Source organism: Crinia signifera, chromosome 6 (genome assembly GCF_055691185.1).
Source record: "Crinia signifera chromosome 6, ASM5569118v1, whole genome shotgun sequence".
In the NCBI taxonomy this organism is placed as follows: Eukaryota; Metazoa; Chordata; class Amphibia; order Anura; family Myobatrachidae; genus Crinia; species Crinia signifera.
Genome location: NC_139222.1, coordinates 168,710,645 through 168,732,539, shown reverse-complemented (window position 1 = coordinate 168,732,539; position 21,895 = coordinate 168,710,645). Strand labels below are relative to the sequence as shown.

General features: G+C 43.2%; 1 protein-coding gene across 1 annotated transcript in view; it reads left to right on the top strand.

Annotated features, from left to right (window-relative positions):
* The first annotated feature begins 11,434 nt into the window (after positions 1-11,434).
* Positions 11,435-21,895, top strand: part of LOC146008595 (proton channel OTOP2-like) — a 60,457-nt gene continuing 49,996 nt past the window's right edge. Inside the window, exon 1 of the mRNA XM_083148053.1 lies at positions 11,435-11,558. Within this exon, the coding sequence (XP_083004179.1) occupies positions 11,483-11,558 (76 nt within the window). The 5' untranslated portion in view covers positions 11,435-11,482. The remainder of the gene's footprint in view (positions 11,559-21,895) is intronic.

Here is a 21,895-nt window from a genome sequence, read left to right as displayed (position 1 = left end):
CACATCTGATGTTATTAGTGTGCATCCCTCCTCCCATGTGATAGTTTCCAGGATGTTTAAAGTGGCAATAGTGTCTTTTAAATAGGACCTACTTTTTTGTACAAGAGGCTGCAGCAAACTATCTAGGAAATGAGATAGATTAGAGAGAATAGAATTTGTCCCCGCCACTATAGGGCGTCCGGGCGGTTTACTTTCATTCTTATGAATTTTAGGCAGTATATATACTACCGGAATGGAGGGTCTCTCTATCATAATATATTCACTTTCTGAGGATGAAATGACGCCTTTTTTGGTGTACAGTTTAAGAAAAGTGGACAGTTTGTTACTTATATTTTCAGTTGGATTACTCCTAAGTTTTTTATATGTGGTGGAATCAGACAACTGTCTGATAATCTCACCATTGTAGTCTTCCACATCTAAGATAACAATACTACCGCCTTTGTCCGCGGGTTTTATAACGATCTGATCGTTATCTCGCAGGCTCTTTATTGCCTCGCGTTCTTTTTTAGTAATGTTAACATTTTTGTCTGGTTTGAACTTGAACCTATCTAGGTCATTACATACTAAATGTTCGAAACTTTCAATGAAGCAACCCTTCTTGTGTTTAGGGTAAAAACTAGATTTTTTCTTAAATACAGAGAAACTTGCGGACTCCGTTTCCACATTGGCACTAGTATTGCTTTTATTCTCTTCAAAGAAGCGTTTTAACGTGAGCTTCCTAATAAACTTTTGAAAGTCTATATAGGTTTCAAACTCATTTGTTTTATTCGACGGAGCGAATTTGAGGCCTCGTTCTAAAACTTTTATTTCATCCTCATTAGGTAAGTATTTGCTTAAATTAAAATTTTTATTTTTGCCTATCTCTTTTAATTCCTCATTGACCTTCTCAATAGGGGCCACAGTGCTTCTTTTTTTAAGTTTTTTCGATTTTTGGTTTAGTTTTGCCCCTTCAGACTTCCCCAAACCTCTTTTACCTCTTTTCCTTTTAATGGGCTCGTTTAAGAGTACTAATGAATTGTTCTTTGATGTCGTTCCTGTCCCAAAAAATGATGTTGATTATCCTCCCTCTCCCTTAAGGGTTCAAATCTGTTTTGGGGCCTCCAATTTCTATTGGGTACTTCTAGTGTATTTTGTGCCCTTCTCTTAGGAGTGGAGAATTTTTCTTTACGACTAGATTCATTATAAGTGTTTTTAAAATGGGTACTTTTATATGTAGGTTTTTTGTACCTCCCATATTGTCCGACAGTCTCCCTATTTTGAGAGTATGGGACCTGATCGTAACTTTGTTTACTCTCCTGGTTCTCTCTCCATTGGGGTCTCAGGTTAATTTTAGGTTTCCTACTAAACCGGGGTGTTTGTCTAGGTGTTCCTAAAATTTGTTCTTTTAATGGTACTTTAGATTTATCTTTATAATTATATTGGGAGCCTGACTTATAGTCTTCTTTATCTCTGAAGTATTTCTTCTTCTTTTTTAATCTTAATTCTTTCTCATTCTTTTCTATTTTATGAGTGATGATCTCCTCATGTTCTTTAAATTCTTTAGTGGTAGAATGAGGATCTACCAGTGTTTTATATACAGTTACCACTTCACTGTTTTTCTTAAGTTCTTCCTTTTTATGCTCAATAATCAATTCCATTAATTTAAAGGAACACTGGTCAAGGATTTTAAACCAATCATTTTTGAAATCTTCAGATTCACTGTTGAAAGAGGGGTTTTTTTCTATCCTCAGACCCCTAGGGATGATTTTTTCTGAGTTATATTTTTCTAGTGAGAAAATTTCCCACCATAAACGTCCCTCCTTCAACAGTGCTTTTTCCAATTTGAACATTGCTTCATCAAGATTCTCATCTATTACTTCGCAATGTTCATCACTACCAAAAATATCTTTGGCCAATACATCTCTACGGCCCCTATGGGCAAACATTTCGGCTGCACGTAACTTTCACAAATGGTAAGACACAAATGCACAGAAAAAAAGTTATGCGAAAGTAGCTGCGCCAAACCTGGCTGCTGCACCTTGTACCACCCTGGGTTACCACCCCAGATCCAAACAAGCACAGAAAATACAGATGGTGGACAATAGTGCGCTGTCAGGGAACAACTTAGTACTCAGTTTCCTCGCCCCTTTTGGTCCAGGCCTCAATCCAATATTTGATACCGAAAACAATAGGGACAAAAACACAGGTTTTAAACACTTCAAATGAACAGTTCTGTCTTCAAGGTAACACGTGGCTGTCCTCTACTGACCTGAATGACAGGCCCTATGTTCATATAAAGGTTTCTTTCCTTTCAATAAACATCAGACATTCCCATGGAGTACAAGCTCACCTTGGCACTGAGCCCTATTTTCATATAAAGGTTTCTTTTTATCTCCCAGGGGTTTCTGGATAGCCAAAATGGAATTCCACACCAGCAATACAGGTGAAAAAACAGGGTTCTTTTATTCCAAAGTCCAATGAATACAGGTTAAAAAATTAAAAAAATGGAGGTTTCCACGTGCCACTTTTCCCCTACTCCTTCACCAAACCAATCTCTCCCGGGTATGAGGTAGGTACTTGCCCAATGATGGTATGAGGCTCTAGGTTCAGAAGATAGGGTTGGCAGCACTGGAACCATCCACAAACTCCACAGCACCGACGCGTTTCGGACCTACAAGGTCCTTTTTCAAGGTGTGGAGTGACATAGTGACTGCACAGGTATTTATACCTCTGCAGGCTGACTTAATTGAATTTAACAATTAAAAAACATGGAACCGGATCACACCGGCAAACACACTGCATTTTAACACAATGATAAAAAACACAATAATAATGCTGCAAACAAAATATATATAAATATAATGTTACATGGTGATTACTAACAAATGAGAAATCTATATGTCAATAAGAGGAAAACAATAGGAAAACAATATACAAGATTCAGTCCGGAGCCACAAATTAGTATAAGCCGGTTCATACGGCGCCAAACATCCTGTAGTGCGATCTTCCGCATTCCTGCCGGAAGTGACGTCCGTATCCGGTCTTTGGAACGCATCGTCTATGACGTTTGCGGTTCAGCGCCGTCTCCAATAGATCTATGTTGGACGGAAAGCGGGCATCCGGTCTTTGACACGCAAATACTGCTTCCTGTGGTTACCATGATGTTTTTTCATCACATGCAGCTTTGTGAATCACATCTTTGGAACGCAAATCAGGAAGTAGATAGTAACTCTCTGTATTCGCTCGCGTGACATGTAAGAAAAATACCAAATATTAACAGTGGGAATAATTAAAACATACACCGGCTAAAATACATTTTAAAACATATCATAAAAAACATTTAAGCTCGAAATCCAAATTGAGCCCCAAGGGTGATAACGTTTTTAAAGTATAGATAGTCTCCATCTCAGTGCGTGCTAATTTTACATCACCGTCATTTACCCTCCAGTGTGATTTTATCACCTTGATTCCACAAAATGATACAAGATGTTTTATGTCACATTGGTGTGTTTTTTTGAAATGCTCGGCTACATTATTCGAATCTACGCCTTTTTTGATATTGCGGACATGCTCCTCTAGAGTATTTTTTTGATAACCCTTACTAAGAAATTGTTTCTCCAAATTTATTGCCTGTGTTTCGTATGTATCCAGGTCTGAACAATTCCTGCCAACCCGTTGGAATTGGCTGCCTGGTACGCCTCTCAACCAACACCGATGGTGATTACTCTCTGCACCGATGAAGGAATTGCAATCAGTTTTTTTGATATAATTTCTGGTTTTTAACGAACCATTCTCGATATATATAGTTAAGTCGAGGAAATTAACTGATTCAACACTTTTATCAAACGTTAGCTTTATGTTTAGGCTGTTAGAATTCAAATGTTCACAGAAAGAAGTAAGGTCTCTCTCTTCTCCCTTCCAAATACACACAATATCGTCGATATATCGACGCCATAGCACCAGGCTGGCACCAAAGGGATGGCCCCCCCAAACAGCTTGGGCCTCCCACCACGCCATGAACAAATTGGCGTAGCTTGGTGCCAGCCTAGTGCCCATTGCCGTACCAGTCAGTTGTAGGTAGTATTCCCCTTTAAACCAAAAATAATTATTGGTAAGTATGAGGAGAACACCTTCCAAAATAAAGTTCTTTCTATCCTCATCCATTACTTCTTGATCAAGAAAGAATTTTATGGCCTGTAAACCTTTATTATGCTCAATGATTGTGTAGAGGGATGTCACATCTGATGTTATAAGTGTGCATCCCTCCTCCCATGTGATAGTTTCCAGGATGTTTAAAGTGGCAATAGTGTCTTTTAAATAGGACCTACTTTTTTGTACAAGAGGCTGCAGCAAACTATCTAGGAAATGAGATAGATTAGAGAGAATAGATGCGTTCCAAAGATGTGATTCACAAAGCTGCATGTGATGAAAAAACATCATGGTAACCACAGGAAGCAGTATTTGCGTGTCAAAGACCGGATGCCCGCTTTCCGTCCAACATAGATCTATTGGAGACGGCGCTGAACCGCAAACGTCATAGACGATGCGTTCCAAAGACCGGATACGGACGTCACTTCCGGCAGGAATGCGGAAGATCGCACTACAGGATGTTTGGCGCCGTATGAACCGGCTTATACTAATTTGTGGCTCCGGACTGAATCTTGTATATTGTTTTCCTATTGTTTTCCTCTTATTGACATATATATTTCTCATTTGTTAGTAATCACCATGTAACATTATATTTATATATATTTTGTTTGCAGCATTATTATTGTGTTTTTTATCATTGTGTTAAAATGCAGTGTGTTTGCCGGTGTGATCCGGTTCCATGTTTTTTAATTGTTAAATTCAATTAAGTCAGCCTGCAGAGGTATAAATACCTGTGCAGTCACTATGTCACTCCACACCTTGAAAAAGGACCTTGTAGGTCCGAAACGCGTCGGTGCTGTGGAGTTTGTGGATGGTTCCAGTGCTGCCAACCCTATCTTCTGAACCTAGAGCCTCATACCATCATTGGGCAAGTACCTACCTCATACCCGGGAGAGATTGGTTTGGTGAAGGAGTAGGGGAAAAGTGGCACGTGGAAACCTTCATTTTTTTAATTTTTTAACCTGTATTCATTGGACTTTGGAATAAAAGAACCCTGTTTTTTCACCTGTATTGCTGGTGTGGAATTCCATTTTGGCTATCCAGAAACCCCTGGGAGATAAAAAGAAACCTTTATATGAAAATAGGGCCCAGTGCCAAGGTGAGCTTGTACTCCATGGGAATGTCTGATGTTTATTGAAAGGAAAGAAACCTTTATATGAACATAGGGCCTGTCATTCAGGTCAGTAGAGGACAGCCACGTGTTACCTTGAAGACAGAACTGTTCATTTGAAGTGTTTAAAACCTGTGTTTTTGTCCCTATTGTTTTCGGTATCAAATATTGGATTGAGGCCTGGACCAAAAGGGGCGAGGAAACTGAGTACTAAGTTGTTCCCTGACAGCGCACTATTGTCCACCATCTGTATTTTCTGTGCATATATATTTGATCTTTCTCTATATGCAAAGGTATAGTTACAAGCATTAAGTTACCATATAGATTACTGCTGTAAAGTGTAAGCTTAGAGAAAAAGGAGAGGAAGTAAAAAGATGATCTAAACTGGGATTTAAATATCTCAGTATCGCAAGGGTGATAATTACACATTTTGGCAACCTTTTTGTTGGTTGCTGATTTTAATGATTGCCCATCATGCGTTCTAAGTTTTGGCTTGCTGGACAGGAAAAAGGGGGAGGTTTTTTGTTTTGAATTAACTAGATTGTAACAGATATTGCATGGTTGTATTGGAGATTGTTAAGCAACCATGGTTAGTATGTATACTATGAATAGTATATATTTCTCAATGAAATTGCAGGATATTGAGATATAATAGCGATACTTGGTGTTAGGTGTGAAGTACGGTATTAAATTCATGGCGCAAAGCCACTGGTGATACAGAATAAAAATATTGGGGTGAAAGGGAAAAGATTATATCTATTATTTTAGTTTGAATAGAATGTTTAGTGTTAATGGTGTATAAATTGTGATTGAAGAAGTAATAACTAGATTATTTGTGTTAATAGATGATAGTGTATTAATCGTGGTATGTGTTAAAGGGGATTTTAACTGGTTATCCAGGTTTTGAGGGGAAGACAAACAAATGGTAGGTAGGAGAGTGCAAGATAGGAGAGTGCAAGAGTGAGGGTCCAAGAAATTGTTTTGGAAAGATGGGTGAGGTGTACTTATTATTGAAGTGGACTATTATGGAATTTATGAATTCTGGTTCATGACAAAAATGGGCTGTAGTTAATGTTTTCATTCAATCCATTGGGATTGGTGGAGTTCAGCTGGAAGATCCAATGGCATTCTCTTTGGAGTAATTCACGTGTAAGGTCTCCTCCTCTAATGCCCAATCTGACTTGCTCCAAACCATAGGCTTTAAGGTCAGTGGGTGTCCCTTGATGATGTGTTAGGAAATGTCTGGCCACTGAGGTTAATTTTTTGAACTTGGATATGTCTGATTGGGCATTCCTGATGTTTCCTGTATGTTCGAGGATTCTTGTTTTCAATGCCCCTGTAGTCAGTCATCTTAACAGCATTACGGGCCCCTGGGCAACGCATTGCAGGGGGGCCCATACCTAATAAATACATACACACACATATCTATATATATATATAGTATGCACCTGTCCCCTCCGGTACATATAACACTATGCACCTGCCCCCTGCAGTACATATAACACTATACACCTGTTCCCCTCCCCCATACATATAACACTATGCACCTGTCCCCTGGCTCTCCCCTGCTTTTACCAATGTCGGCGAGTTTGAGGCTCAACTGCAGCACACAGGCTGGCACATAGCCCTTTCCCTCCATTTGTACTAGCAGCCAGCTGGGGTCAACCAGGGTGGTGCAGGAGCTCACCACAGCCAGGGTCTGGGTGAAGGCGGCCTTTAGACATCGCTGGGAGGGAGCAAGCCCCCACCCATAGCAACACATCCTTCAGGTAGTGCTGTTCTGTACCCTGTACCCCCCAGCCCACTCCTTCGCTGAAAACCCAATTATGTGAATAGCCAGTGGGCTAGGTAAAATCTTGGCACTCAGGATGCTGGCAGGGACATGGAGGCAGCAGGATACCCACCTCACGGAACTTAATGGTGAAAGGATAAAGATTGGACTGGAGCGGGTAAAGGGAAGAGATTGGACTTGTGCAGGTAAAGGGAAAAAATTGGACTTGTGCGGGTAAAGGGAAAAGATTGGACTTGTGCGGGTAAAGGAAAGGGATTGGACTTGTGTAGGGAAAGGGAAGCAATTGAAGGAAGTTATAGCCCATTGCTGCTGCCTGTGACACTAAGCACCCAGCCACCATGGATCTTTGCTGTTCTGCTAGTAACTACTACCATAATCTTTAATGTCCCTTACATTTTGTATAAAAAGGCCACATTTGGGGAAGAAGCGATTACTGCTGCTGCCCCAACTGCTTCTGCCACTGAAACTGAGAAAGAGGCTCTGTTGTGAATCCTAACCCAGCGTGCTAGTGCTAATGTACTGTGCTTGGTCACTGCTACCCACATCTCCGTGGTGTCGGTGGCTGGCCTTTCAGCAACATGACGTCCCCTTCCCCATTAATTCTGGAGTCGTGCATGCACAGTCGGGATTCCCACCAGGGTGGGGGAAGCTCTGTGGGAATCTGGGAACTGTTTAGTGTAATTTCTGGGGCAGAGGGGGATCTTGCTGGATGCCAGAGGGTCATCTATGGTTTTGGGTTGCAGTCTGGATCCCTATTTTAGAACTCTATATTGAATACACACGGATGACCGACAGACTAATACCATCGGTCAGAATACCAATGCTGGTACCTTGATAGAGGGAATCACGACAGCCCCCACCCAACCCGCAGCCTAACCCTCCCCTTATTAGCGCCTAACCCTAGTCCTTCTTCCCGCTATCTAATTGACATCCTGATCGATGGAAATCTAGTGCCTGTCCTTTGTCGGGATGCCGCGTCGGTATTATGACTGCCGACATACCAGCTGCTGGCATGCTAACCACATTCCCTCTATATGGTGTATTTGCCAAATGATCTATGGAGGAGCTTACATTCTAGTGCCTGTAATTTATTAAAGATTAATATTTTTTCACCTACTCTATAATAAGGAGGAACCTAGGGGGGTATTCTGGTAAATTTGCCAGGCTGCGAGTCCACCAAACCCCGCCTTGCGAATGGTGGTACACCGGCCCACCATTCGCAAGGACGATTCGCTCGCAGGGACATCCATTTGCAACCTTGTGGGATCTGCTCACATTATTCGATGGTCGGCGACCATCGAATGATGGCGAAGGTGCACGCATATAAAAGTGACTCTGAAGTCACTTATATATGCGTGGACGCTCAGGGGAAGTGGGCGGGCAGCTGACATCCGGTGATGTGAGCTGCCCGCCCCAGGCACACGTGTCTTCTGCCCATTAGCATGAGAACGCCCAGTGTTCTCATGGGAATGTCCCTAAAACGCTGGGCGTTCCCATATGTTGATGGACTGCCCCACGCCCTCCGCCTGCAAGGATGGGTGCGTGCACCCAACTAACAGTTTTTTCACAGTGGGCGCACGCACTCAGCGTCTGCACATACACAGAAATACCCTACGCATGTGCAGATGCAAAACATCGGACCCCTTGTGAACAAAGGGGTCCATACGCATGGACCTGAATAAGGTCCCTATAGTCATCATGTCCACAGCCAGGTGCAGCAGGTATTAAGTGTCTGTCTCTGCAGATTTGTATTTTACAGAAATTCAAACAGCACAACCCCTACTGCAGCTGCACTAAATCTAAATGACACCCGTAAACAGGGTCCATACACAGGGTCCATACGCAGGGTCCATTTTCAGTGAGTGAAAATTAAAGGGAGCAGAGGAGGGTATGTGAGACGGAGCTTACATACTTGAAATGCAGGTCCTGGAAGTTGTGAATGGGAGTCACGGGCGGCTGCGAGCTGGCTGCGTGTGGGCTGTTTCAGTCATGTGTCCGGCAGTGTGACTAGGGCTCCTCCGACTCCTGTGCTTCTCTCCCTCTCCGCTGCAAGCGGCAGACAGATGAGTCTTGTGTGCCTGTGGCAGATCCTTAGTTCCCGGCTGACGGCTGCTGTCACCCAGCCACCTTTCGTCTGTCGTCAATATCTTTCGTCAACATATTTCATCTAGGACACGTTCAAGGTAAATGTCTTTCAACTAAATTGGCCCAAAAAATTGTACAGTGTGTATGCACCTTAACAAATGCTCTCTTGCTCCTCTTTCTCTCCCTAACACTATCTCTTTCCCTCTCCCTCCCTCTCTATCTCACTCCTCACTTTCTCTCTGCAACACCCACCCACTTTCTCTCTCACTCCCCTCTCTCTCCTGCCCTTAAAGGGCATTGTAGTGACAAAAGATGGAGGGACCCCTTCAAGATTTTTTATGGGGCCCACAATATTCTAGTTATGCCCCTTTTTGTGAGATAAGTCCTGCAATAGAACAGATTAACCTTCATTGGCTAGCTCTTGCGTCGGTGCACATACAAGTGGGAGGAGGAGGAGGTACCAATTAGATTTGATAATGCTCAGAGGTGAGTGACTGTTTACAAAAGGATAGCTTGCTGACTTGTGTGAGCTTACACAGAAAGTATTATCCCAAAATAGATGTACAAATAACATTAACTGTAGCAACAATAATATTATCCTCTTTTGCCTGAATTTGCAATGCTGTAATCAGAGGGAATGCGTGGCAATGTTTAACAGCTGGGCCAAGTGCTGGTTTTGGCCCACAATCAGCAATCAAATCAGCATCAGGATGGCTCCAAGTTGTAGAAGGTGCACTGTATACTGTACTTTAGTGCAAGGGTCAGGGAACTTTTTAGCTTTTACCCAAAATATATTTAGATACGCCAACGTTACCCCCTTTATTTGAAAGGAAGAAAATCCTATAATGGTAATACACACTGTACCCCCAGAAATGGATGATATATAATGCTAGTACGGTACACAGCCTGGCAGCCATTGATGATGATGATTGTACAATTTGGACCACACACAGCCATACATGGTAATCATCATCAATGGCTGCCAGGCTGTGTGTGGTATAGTGTGATGACTTATGGGTTTGTATAGGAGGAAGTAGGGTTGTTCAGGCAGATACTTTCTTCTTTACAGGTTCACAGTTTTAAAACAATTAATTGAAGTGATAACAAGTATATAGATTCACAAACACAATATCATTAGCATAAATACATAAACAACTACAATTCAGATTTTATTAAACTGGAACTGCAGGCGGTGTCTCCTATTCAATCTCTCAGTTCCAGAAGGGTCCTCCTGAGACCTAAAACAATTATGCAACCCAATCTTTTGACTCTAAAATCAATAAGTATGTTATTAACTTTCATAAAACAATTACATGCCAATACACAGTGAATGCCTTCAGTAATAACTAATATGCTATTATTGTGCAATAATATGAATACCCATACAAGTGCACTAGTCTCTGTCTATAATGCAAAGGGAATTAAACGCTTTATTTACTTTCTTCTAGTTGTTGCAGAGTTAATCAGTACTTGAGCTAGCTGAATCCTTTACAAGATTAAAGTCTCCACTGAATATCAAATGTAAGTTTGGCTCCTCTGAAGTAAAATTTAGAAACAATGTATTTGTAATCCAGAAGGGTAAAGTCACTCTATGCTGACACAGTAACTTGTGTATTTATAACTTTTGTATCCACTCAACAGGTTATTTTGTGGTTAACTCTGCCTCTCTGCCGGATGACTCACATTCTTATATATATATTCTGCTAATATAAACTCCTTCCTTACTGTCAAAGTCGAACTGTAGTGTATCTTTTCTAATGAACAAACGCTGTCCACACCAATATCAATTGTAATCCTATATAGAAATGAGTTAATAGTTGCACAGCCTGTAAAATTGAGGAGTTCTAGCTTAATCACGGGATTTCTGAGGGAAGAACAGCTGCATATAGACTCACATCAGCCAACTCTTTGGTTAAAGTGTTCCCAGAATATTCTGAGCTTACTGAAGATTCAGTCTGTAAAATTATTTTACTGTGCACAGACTTGCTTTGTCTCAATGGGTAGACTACAGAGTTTGTATTTTCCACAGGATTGCTGTATATGTGTACTGTCATTTCTCTGCAGGCTGTAATAAAGTCCACTCCACTAATCTTTTAACAGTGTGGGATCTGCTGGGCAGAATTTGATTTACCTCTGCCTGTATAAACTTTATTTCTTTTACAGCTTCTTAATATTGGTGATAAGTTAGCTCTCTCTGAACTCCTATGTGAATCCCTGGGCGTGCTAGAGCTTTTATGTAGCCTGTACTGCGGATGTGCTAACTTCTTTGGGGGTAGGACCAACACTCACCACCTCCCACTTCACTGTCAGACAGTCCCCACCTGCGATGCTTTCAGAGAGCCGCCCAGCCAGGACACACCTCTAAGATGACGGGACCAGCACGCCCCACCGGACACAGTCACTGCCGACAGCAGGATTCTCGCCTCACTCTCGGCAGCCCCGGTAAGTATAATTTCTTCTCAGCTCTGCTGTGAGATTGTGCCGCTCTACCTCACTTCCCCGACCTCTGGTAACCAGCAATACAGCGCCGTGCTGACAGTCACCTCAGCACGCACCCTTCTGCACGCTCTGTCCTCTCAGAGATCTCCTCAGGGAACCAACGCTCTGCTTCCTCTGCCCCCTTATAACCCCTCTGGTTGAGCGGGCAAACAGAGTCTCATGCTGGTCGCGAGCCCCTAAACTTTATTAGTCATTGCCTGGCTATTCACCAAGTCTGGAAAAAGCTTCTCCCTCCAGTGCAGGGAGAATGGTATAGTCTATAAGTTTCTGCCACTGAACAGACTGTCAAAACTAGTCTACTTTCCTTGCTTTGAGGGGTGCTTGCTTATCCATATTTCTCCCCTTTTCTAGGAGAAGTGTCCTGTTATTACTTTTACCGTAGATTATATTAACCCATTCTTGTATTTCCTCTGTGAGGACAGCTAGCGTATAGGCAGTCTCTTCCAAAGGAATGAATATACAATAACCAATGTTTGGTAATGAAGTCTAAGATATTAATTTAATAAATAAATACATTTTCCTGATGTTTTTAGTAACTAGTTACAGAGATATATATATTTCCATTATAAGGTCAGAGGATGTCACACATACCCCCTCTGAACATTTGTGTGTCATCACACATATTAAAATATTTCAATGTATTCTTTTATATAAATAAACAAGTACCATTACGTAAGTATTTATAGTTATTAGGTGAAGCTTTACATTTCTTTAATTGACTTCTGTTAACAATCCAGAATCCACCTGTTTTCTCACCCATTTTGATGATTTTAAAAGTGTTGACATTGGGTTGTGGTACAATTTGATACGGTGTACGTTCCCAGAAAGAGTCAAGTTTGCTAAGACGATGGTTTATTTTTCTCCATACCATATCGCCAACTCTTAATGGGTCAGTTTAGCCGATTCATTGAAATACTTTGACTGTTTTGGTTGAACATGTTCCTGGTTCTCACGTACTAGCTGATAAGCCGTTTCAAGTCTCTTTTTGTGTTCCTGAACCCAAGTGCTTTGAAAAGGATCTTCTTCCATTATGTCAGATGGGATTCCCAGTTGCAAGTCAGCTGGAAGTTTTCCTTTTTGTCTAAACAATAAGTAAAAAGGGGTATACCCTGTCAAGCTATGTTGAGAGTGGTTGTAAAGAAACGTAATCTCAGGTAACAATGTTGGCCATTGATTTCTCTCCAGCAGAGGGATAGCATGAAAGCTTGCCATACTATTTCAGTGGTCACCTTAGCAGGAACTTCTTTCACAGGCAGAGCTACCACAAATTTGGAGATGTGGTCGACCATAGTGATAGCATACTGATATCCAGAATTACAAGTCTCAAGTTTGAGATGGTCAATGGTTAATAATTCTAAAGGTTTCGTTGTCACAATAGAATGCAATGGAGCCTTTTGCTGATTATTGGGTTGATTCCTTATAGCACAATTTGGACAATGGGCACACCAACTTTCAACATCAGCTTTCATGCCAATTCAGTAAAAATGCCGTCGCAGTAGGACTTCGGTTCTTTGGACACCAAAATGTCCTGAGCAATCATGGTACATATGCAGAAGTTCATCTTGCCTTCCCCGGGGAATAGCGATCTGTGTCATAGGGCAATGAGTTTGGGTTTTTATTTCACATCGTATCAAAAGCCCTTTCTGAATTCTCAACTTTTGCCATTGCCTGAACAACTTAATGAGTTCTGGTTCCTCTAGATCACGTTGTTCCTTATTGAGATTCTTATCTTTCCACAGAAGATCTTTTAGTCTTGATAGCAACGGAATTTTTATTTGAATTTGTTTCCACTTACTGGAAAAGTCTTGATCGTCGTATGATGAATCCTTGAAATTCGTTTGTTGCTGCGATTTAACCACGACAGTCTTTTTGGTAAAGGCGGAATGGAAAAGAGGCATCTCCACTTCCTCCCACTCATCTCCTTCTCACTTTCAGACTCTGAGGGGCAAGGTAATCTAGATAAAGCGTCGGCGTTCACATTTTTTTCCACTCCAATATTTGATAGTGAAGTCAAAGTTCGTCAATCTTGAAGCCCATCTCTGTTCTATGGCGCCTAATTGAGCAGTGGACAAATGCGCCAAGGGATTATTGTCCGTATATGCAATGAAGGAGTGACCCATCAAATAATTTTTTAATCTTTCAGTGACGGCCCACACCAATGAAAGGAATTCCAATTTGAAGGCGCTATAATTGGCGTCATTACGCTCGGTTTTCTTCAAACTTCTGATAAGCCAACGAAACCCAGAAATCTGCGGACGTCGGTCAGAGTTTTTGGCACTGGCCATTCCTGAATGGCAACTGTTTTCTCAGGGTCAGGCAATACCCCCTCCGTTCCTCCGACATGTCCTAAGTACTTGACTTGTGTCTTTAGAAGATAACATTTCAACGGTTTTACTTTAAGGCCGTATTCAGCCAGGCGAGTGAAGACTTCATCTAAATGCTCCAAATGTTCATGGTAAGTTGGTGAAAACACTATTATATCATCCAGATATAAAAGCACAATGTCAAAATTCTTGTCTCTGAGACAATGCTCCATGACTCTCTGGAATGTTGCTGGCGCATTTGTCAATCCAAACGGCATCCGATCCCATTCATACAGCCCCATTGATACAATTCAAATAAAAGAGGTGTCCTTGGGCCCTCCCGCCCACCCTTACGTTGTATAAACAGGACATGCACACTTTAACAAACCAATAATTTCAGCCTCAGGGACTGCCACATGACTGTGGCTGAAATTATTGCTTTGTTTGGGCCCCCACAAAACAAGCTGGCGATGATCTCTCTGCACAAACTGGCTCTGGCAATGATCTTTCCCTGCACAAACTGGCTCTACAGTGGAAAGATGTCATCCTCATCCTCCGATTCCTCTCCCCCATCTGAGTGTACATCCTCTTCACACAATATTAATTTGTCCCCGCTGGAATCCATCATTACAGACGCCTCTGTATTTTGTGGACGTAATTGCAGACAAAGATCTTCCTGGAGGAATTTGTAGTTCATTTTTAGGAACATCATCTTCTCCACATTTTGTGGTAATAGCCTTCTATGGCGATCGCTGACAAGGTTCCCGGCTGTGCTGAAAATTCTTTCAGAGTACACACTGGAGGGTGGACAACCTAAGTAAAGTAAAGCCAGTTTGAGCAAGGGCCTCCAAATTTTTTTTTTTTCTGCCAGTAGGCAAAAGAACTATCTGACATGCCTACTTGGGTGGTATCACTAAAATGATCATCCACCATTCTTTCAATGTGACCGTATCAGATGGAGTCACTATAGGCAGTTATTTTAGGCCTGACCAGATGTCATATACATTGCCAGAAAGATCTGCATCACCAGCAGTGGCTCCCTTAGGAAATAAAACTTTTTTGCTAGCAGTAGAAACTGAAGGAGGAGATTTTGCAGTGTCACGTGCCGTTTGAGCTGACAATATGTTTAGCAACAGCTCTTTGCATGTCTTTAGATTTCCGTCTGTCAGAAAAAAAGATACAATGTAGGACTTAAACCTAGGGTCAAGTATGGTCTCCAACTTCTAGTGATTTGATTTCAAGAGATTGACGACCCTTGGATCGTGGCGAAGAGAACTAAGGGCTTGATCCACAAGTCCGACATGCCTAACGGATTCCTTCTGCTTCAGCTCCTCCTTCAGTTTCTGCAGCTGCTGTTCCAAGAGTCTAATAAGGGGAATGACCTGGCTCAAGCTGGCAGTGTCTGAACTGACTTCACGTGTGGCAACTTCAAAAGGTTTAAGAACCTTACACAGCACTGAAATCATTCTCCACTGCGCTTGACTCAGGTGCATTGATGGCCTTTTGCTGTTCCTCCATCCACTGAAGCATATAAAGGGTAAAGTTCCATCTGGTTACTACCTCTTGCTTCAGCTGATGGCAGGGCAAATTCAACATCACTTGCAGTTGCTGCAATCTACGACACGTACTTGCTGAATGTCGAAAATGCCCTGAAATTTTTCTGGCTACAGAGAGCATCTCCTGCAGTCCCCTGTCGCTCTTTAAAATATTATGGACCACTAGGTTTATTGTGTGAGCAAAACAGGGAATGTGTTGGAATTCACCCAACTGCAATGCTCTCACAATATTGCTGGCATTGTCCGCAATCACAAATCCTGAGGAGAGTTCAAGCGGAGTAAGCCATTTTGCAATAATCTCCCTGAGCTTCCCTAAGAGGTTGTCAGTGGTATGCCTCTTAGTGAAACCAGTAATACACAGAGTATCCTGTCTCTGAATGAGCTGCAATTTTTGGCATGACAATGCTGCTGCTGCTGCTGCTGTAGGCAATAAAAACCCAGTGGACTGTCACAGTCATGTAGTCTTTCATTTGTCCTGTATCGCTTGTCTACATATCTGTGGTTAAGTGGACAGTTGGCACAACAGCATTTTGGAGGACACTATTTAGGTTTTTTGTAATGTCCTTGTACAAATCAGGAATTGCTTTTCTAGTAAAGTGGAACCTAGATGGTATTTGGTAGCGGGGACACAGCTCCTCAACTAAATGTTTAAAACCCAGTGCATGAACAGTTGATACTGGACGCACATCTACTACCAACATAGCTGTTATTTTGTTCCTTTGAGCAATAGGGTGACTGCTGTGATATTTGGTCCCCCTTTCAAAGACTGTTTAACAGTCAATTGCTTTGTTACATTAGTACAAGATTTACTCCTGGTCCCCTTCCGAGATGCAGATCCACTTACAACAGCAGCCGTAGCAGTAGCAGAAGGTGTATCACTCAAGGATGCTTCTGAGGAAGCATGGATAAGAGAGAGGTCAGTCACGCCAGTTAATTCGGATGCAGGACTACTTCCGAAAATGATTGAGGATGCTGATGATAAGGGTGTTGATGGTGTAGATTGCAGGCGCTTGGTGGTTCTAACAAAGGAAACATTTTCTCAAAAGCTTTTGATGATTACACTGCAAGGGACGAAACAGGGAGGAGGTTCCCTGATGGCGAAGGTCCCTACCTCTACTTACTACAGCTTTACAAATGGTACATATAGCTTGACAGTTGTTGTCCGGATCCAGGTACAAATAATTCCACACACAAGAGGTGGATTTCTTGGTCTTTTGACCAGGCATGACAATGTGCTTTTTAATTTCATGGGCAACAACTGTTTCCACTGGTGTCTGAGTGATACAAACAATATCCTCACCAACACCCTCATCACCAACACCTTCATCACCAACACCCTCATCACCAACATCCTCATCGCTAACATCCTGATCAGTGGCAGCTACACAAATATACTCCTCTTCTTGGTACACTTCCACAGAAGCATCCTCAATGTCTACATCAGCATGCTGACTTGTGCTGCTCATCCCCACATTTCCAGTACACTATTGGAAGAATCAGGCTCATACATGACACCAGCAGACCCACTTGGACTCTCCTCAGGGATTTGTGATGACTCTGAGCACATAGTTGGTTCATGTGCCTCCACGAGTTTCATTCTTTTGACACCTCTACAGGGAGGGCTTACTTGAGAGGTAGAATCATCATCTATAACTGACGGTGGTCAAGGCCTTAACCTTTCCTTGCCACTTCGAGTCATGAATGGCATATTGCCAATTTTTTGTTTGTCTGTAGCTAAATGTACTTTAGATTTTTTTGCCCTTCCCCACAAAAAAGTACTTTGCTTCACTTTGACATGGCTTGACTTCAGACCTCTATGCCCTTTGGCCTCGGCCTTACTAATCAACCTTGATGGACTATGACTGCTGGAAGCAGTTGCAGTACTGGTATGTGCTTCCTTTTCTCCTCTCAGATGTTCATCCCCCATATCTACCACAGCACAAACCAGTCAACAGTCACAGTACCGTATGCACAATTGGGGTAAGAACAGCAGTAACAGTTCCTTATATACCAATGGGGATACGGAGCTACATATAGCAGTCACGGTACCGTATTAACAGATGGGGTACGGACAGCAGTCAGTACTGTATAAAAAGATGGATTACGGACAGCAGTCACACTACCGTATAAAAAGGAGTACGGCCAGCAGTCCCACTACCGTATAAACAGATGGGGTACCAGCAGTCACAGTACCGTATAAATAGATAAGATACGGACAGCAGTCACAGTGCCGTATAAAAAGATGGGGTACGGACAGCAGTCACACTACCGTATAAAAAGATGGAGTACAGACAGCAGCCACAGTACCATATAAAAATATGGGATACAGAAAGCAGCCACAGTACCTTATAAACAGATGGGGTACGGAGCTACAGAGAGCAGTCACAGTACGTGGGATAGAGAATTTTTTTCTACTTTTAATAATTTTATTAATTTTAAATAAACATTGGGGTACAGCCTGCGGTCACAGCAGTGCCTTATAAACTGGTACAGAGCTGCGGACAGCAGTCACACTACCGTATAAACAGATGGGGTATGGACAGCAGTCACAGTACCTTTATAAACAGATGGGGTATGGAGCTACGGAGAGCAATCACAGTACGTGGGACAGAGAATTTTTTTTTATTTTTTTTACTTTTAATAATTTTATTAATTTTAAATAAACAGTGGGGTACTGCCTGCGGTCACAGCAGTGCCTTATAAACTGGTACGGAGCTGCGGACAGCAGTCACAGTACCGTATAAACAGATAGGGTACCAGCAGTCACAGTAAACAGATGAAGTACGTAGCTATAGACAGCAGTCACAGTATCGGCATATATACTACACAGAGTGGGTGTACAGTATGCAGTGCACTGCACACACTGGGTTATGTGGAGTTATACACTATAAAAGTTAAACAATACTGCTGGTGGTGCTACTAAACTTAAATAAAATAATAACTTGTGGCCACTGCCTAAACTGTCTATGAAACAAAGCTGGTGCCCACTGCCTATAAAACAACAAAGCTGGTGCCTCTGCCCACTGCCTATGAAACAAAGCTACCCACTGTCTTTGAAACAAAGCTGGTGCCTCTGCCCACTGCCTTTGAAACAAAGCTGGTGCCTCTGCCCACTGCCTATAAAACAAAGTTGCCCACTGCCTTTGAAAGTGAAACAAAGATGGTGCCTCTGTCCACTGCCAGTGCCTTAAACAAAGCTGCCCACTGATCAGTGGTGTAAGTTCTTCCCAGTTGCCCGGAGGCAAAATAAATATATGTGCCCCCCACACACAGAACCTTATATACTGTAAATATATGTATGTATGTGTGTATGTTATGTATATTATGTTTAAAATAAAGAGAGTGTGACGTCTATAGAGGGAGAGTCAGCCACAACAGTGATATCTACGGCTTTCAATTAACTGATTTAAACTGGCAGGGGAGGAGAGGTGCCCCCTTGGGAGCAGGAGCCTGGCGGCAGATGACTCCATTGCCTCCCAAAGTTCTGCCACTGATGAACTAAAACTGTCCACTCTACAAGTTTTTAATTAAACTACTTTGCAGAGCATGCCAGTGGAGCGTGCTGTTTCCTCCCACTTGGATCCGCGGGCTCGGCGCCTTATATGGAATCCAGGTCTTGCGAGAATCCGACAGCGTGAAGGTGAGTCAGACTTTGGGATCCGAGTCTGGCAGGAATTGCAAAACCGTGGCTTGGCAATAATCAGATCTCAGCGTTCGGGGGGGGTTCCGATTCTCATGAATCCGGACCGCACATCTCTAGTACCGGGACTTTCTTTCCTTCTTTCTAGAACTACCCCACACAATCTCTCTCTACACTCTTCCCCATCCGATCTACTTATCCTAACGTAATGTAGGACAGTTGTATAATAAGCATTTCACTACATATTGTACTATGTATGACTTTGTATATGACAAATAAAATTTGATTTGATTTAAGAATTTACAATTGCACTCAGTCTTTGTATCCAAGTATGGTATGGTTTCCAAGTATGCAGGAGAGAGGGGAATAGTGGCGTGTGATACCCCCTCTCTACTGGACCTCAGTGGCGTACAGAGAGAGCTGCCGGACCTGCCGCAACTCCATCGGCTCTCTGTGTACCGGTCGGGAAATGGGGCCTCCACCTTGCAAGAAGAAATTGGCCCACCTGGCCATCGGCCCCTCTGGCATTTGCCAGAAGTGCCAGATGGCCAGTCCAGTCCTGATCTAGTGCACAGCTTGAACCAAGTTGCAAAGCCTTTTCTGAGTATAGTGCACAGCAGGATACAGTTAAAAGTCCTTGCAGAGAAAAATACACAGCCAGAGACAGATGAAAAGTCCTTGCTGAGCACATGCATAGGCAAACTGAACCATGAGCCAGGAAATAGGACTCACAAAGAGAAGTTGCTTTGCACAATGCAAACCTGGATTTAAATAGGGTGCTCGCATCAGTAAAATGATGAGTGGGCTCTTGAACACAATAGCTGGAATCTGAGTTAATTTACAGTCATGTGAGCAGAATCAATGTGGCGCACCCATGTCTCAAAAACACGTGAATCGCGCTAAGAACACAACCATATGAGCAGGAAAGCAGACATCTTCAAGAATGCTACTGTACATGCAGCCAGGTGGGAGTCAGATAGCTGTGAAATGCAGCAGGACCTGGTATTGAGGATTATGACAGTAGTTTGTAATATGATAATAGATAAGCAGTGGTTCTATTTAGTAGTTAGATTACTTTATCCTCAGTGCTACAGCATCTGTTTAGCTATTTCGGTACTTGTGTATTTTGGCGGCGCCCCCGATGTCCGTCGTACGACGAACAGATCGCATCGCATGCCATGCACCCGATGGCATACGATGCGATGCGACGCGATTTTGACCCCCTATACGACCAAAAATCGTATAAGCACCCTAAAGGGTGCTTTTGAGCACCCTAATGGTAGCTTACAATGTTAAATGCACCCCCACGCCACCCCCCCACTATAAACGTGAACCCGAATCGTGGCGAGCGCAGCGAGCCCGCGAGGGGTGGCGGTACGCGTCCTACAACCTTTTCATACCCCCACTATCCACGTCGGCGTGGAGTTGAGAATAGAATAGTGTGGCGAGCGCAGCGAGCCACCGAGCCCGAAGCGTGGCGAGCGGACGCGGATACCTTCACAGGTAAACGCGTCCCTTCGCGGGCTTCACAGGTATCTGCGTCCGCTCGCCACGCTTCGGGCTCGGTGGCTCGCTGCGCTCGCCACACTATTCTTTTCTCAACTCCACACCGACGTGGATAGTGGGGGTATGAAAAGGTCGTAGGATGCGTACCGCCGCCCCTCGCGGGCTCGCTGCGCTCGCCACGCTTCGGGTTCACGTTTATAGTGGGGGGGGGGTGGCATGGGGGTGCATTTAACATTGTAAGCACCCATTTGGGTGCTTAACATTGTATAAGCACCCATTAGGGTGCTTATACAATGTTTAATCGCATTGCATCGCATCGTATGGCATTGTATGCCATGTACAATGGCATACAATTTCAAAATTGTATGCCATCGTGCACTATCGTACGATATCGCGTCGCATCGCATACCATCGTATGCGTTATGGTATGCGATGCGATGGGCGCCGCCAAAATACACAAGTACCGCTATTTCCATATAAATACAAATGACCAATTACTGCATACACTATATTCTCAATAACCTTACCCTACATTTGTGAAAGTATAAAACGGATAATGTGGCACTGTTTTCATCCTTGAGACAGGCCCCACACGGGCAGAAACACGTTGGTCATCCTCAACATCCTTTGCAATTATCAATGAACACATCACAAGTCTCCTCTTCTACGGAGAGTCCAGCACACACTGCTCCGCCAGCCCCCCTTTCCCACTACACCATCCAGCAGAACCCGGAAGTGACAGCGGCTGGCATGGTAGCGGCATGTATCAGCAGCCGGCGTCTTTCACCTCCAGGCAGGCGCCGGTGAAGTTACCCGACTGTGGACTACGTGGGACAACTGGATGCCCAGGAGCCTTCAGGGAGTCAGGTAAGTGCACAGTGCACCATCGGGGGTGCTTGGGACACCAGCCTCCGGTGACACTTCTGCACCTCCCTTGACCCACGGACTGTTTCCAGCTATCCAGCGCATTCCTGTGTCTGGCAGACACATCCATCCCCGTCCAGGCCACTTCTGTGCATTTTGCGCTGCTGACAATATGTACTTAAAAAGACATCACTCCAAATGCAGAACGGTTATGCAGAGAAATGAATTGAGGACACACTGCTTGAACAATATAAATTTTATAGTTTATTTTTTAAATATATCATAAAAACATAATATGCAATACACAAAAAAACACGTCTTGAGAAAGTCTCCACGTAACCTAGGAGACGAAAGGCGTTGACGTCATCACGAAGGGACGTTTGGGCTACCCGCTGCCATCCACGAGCCTGC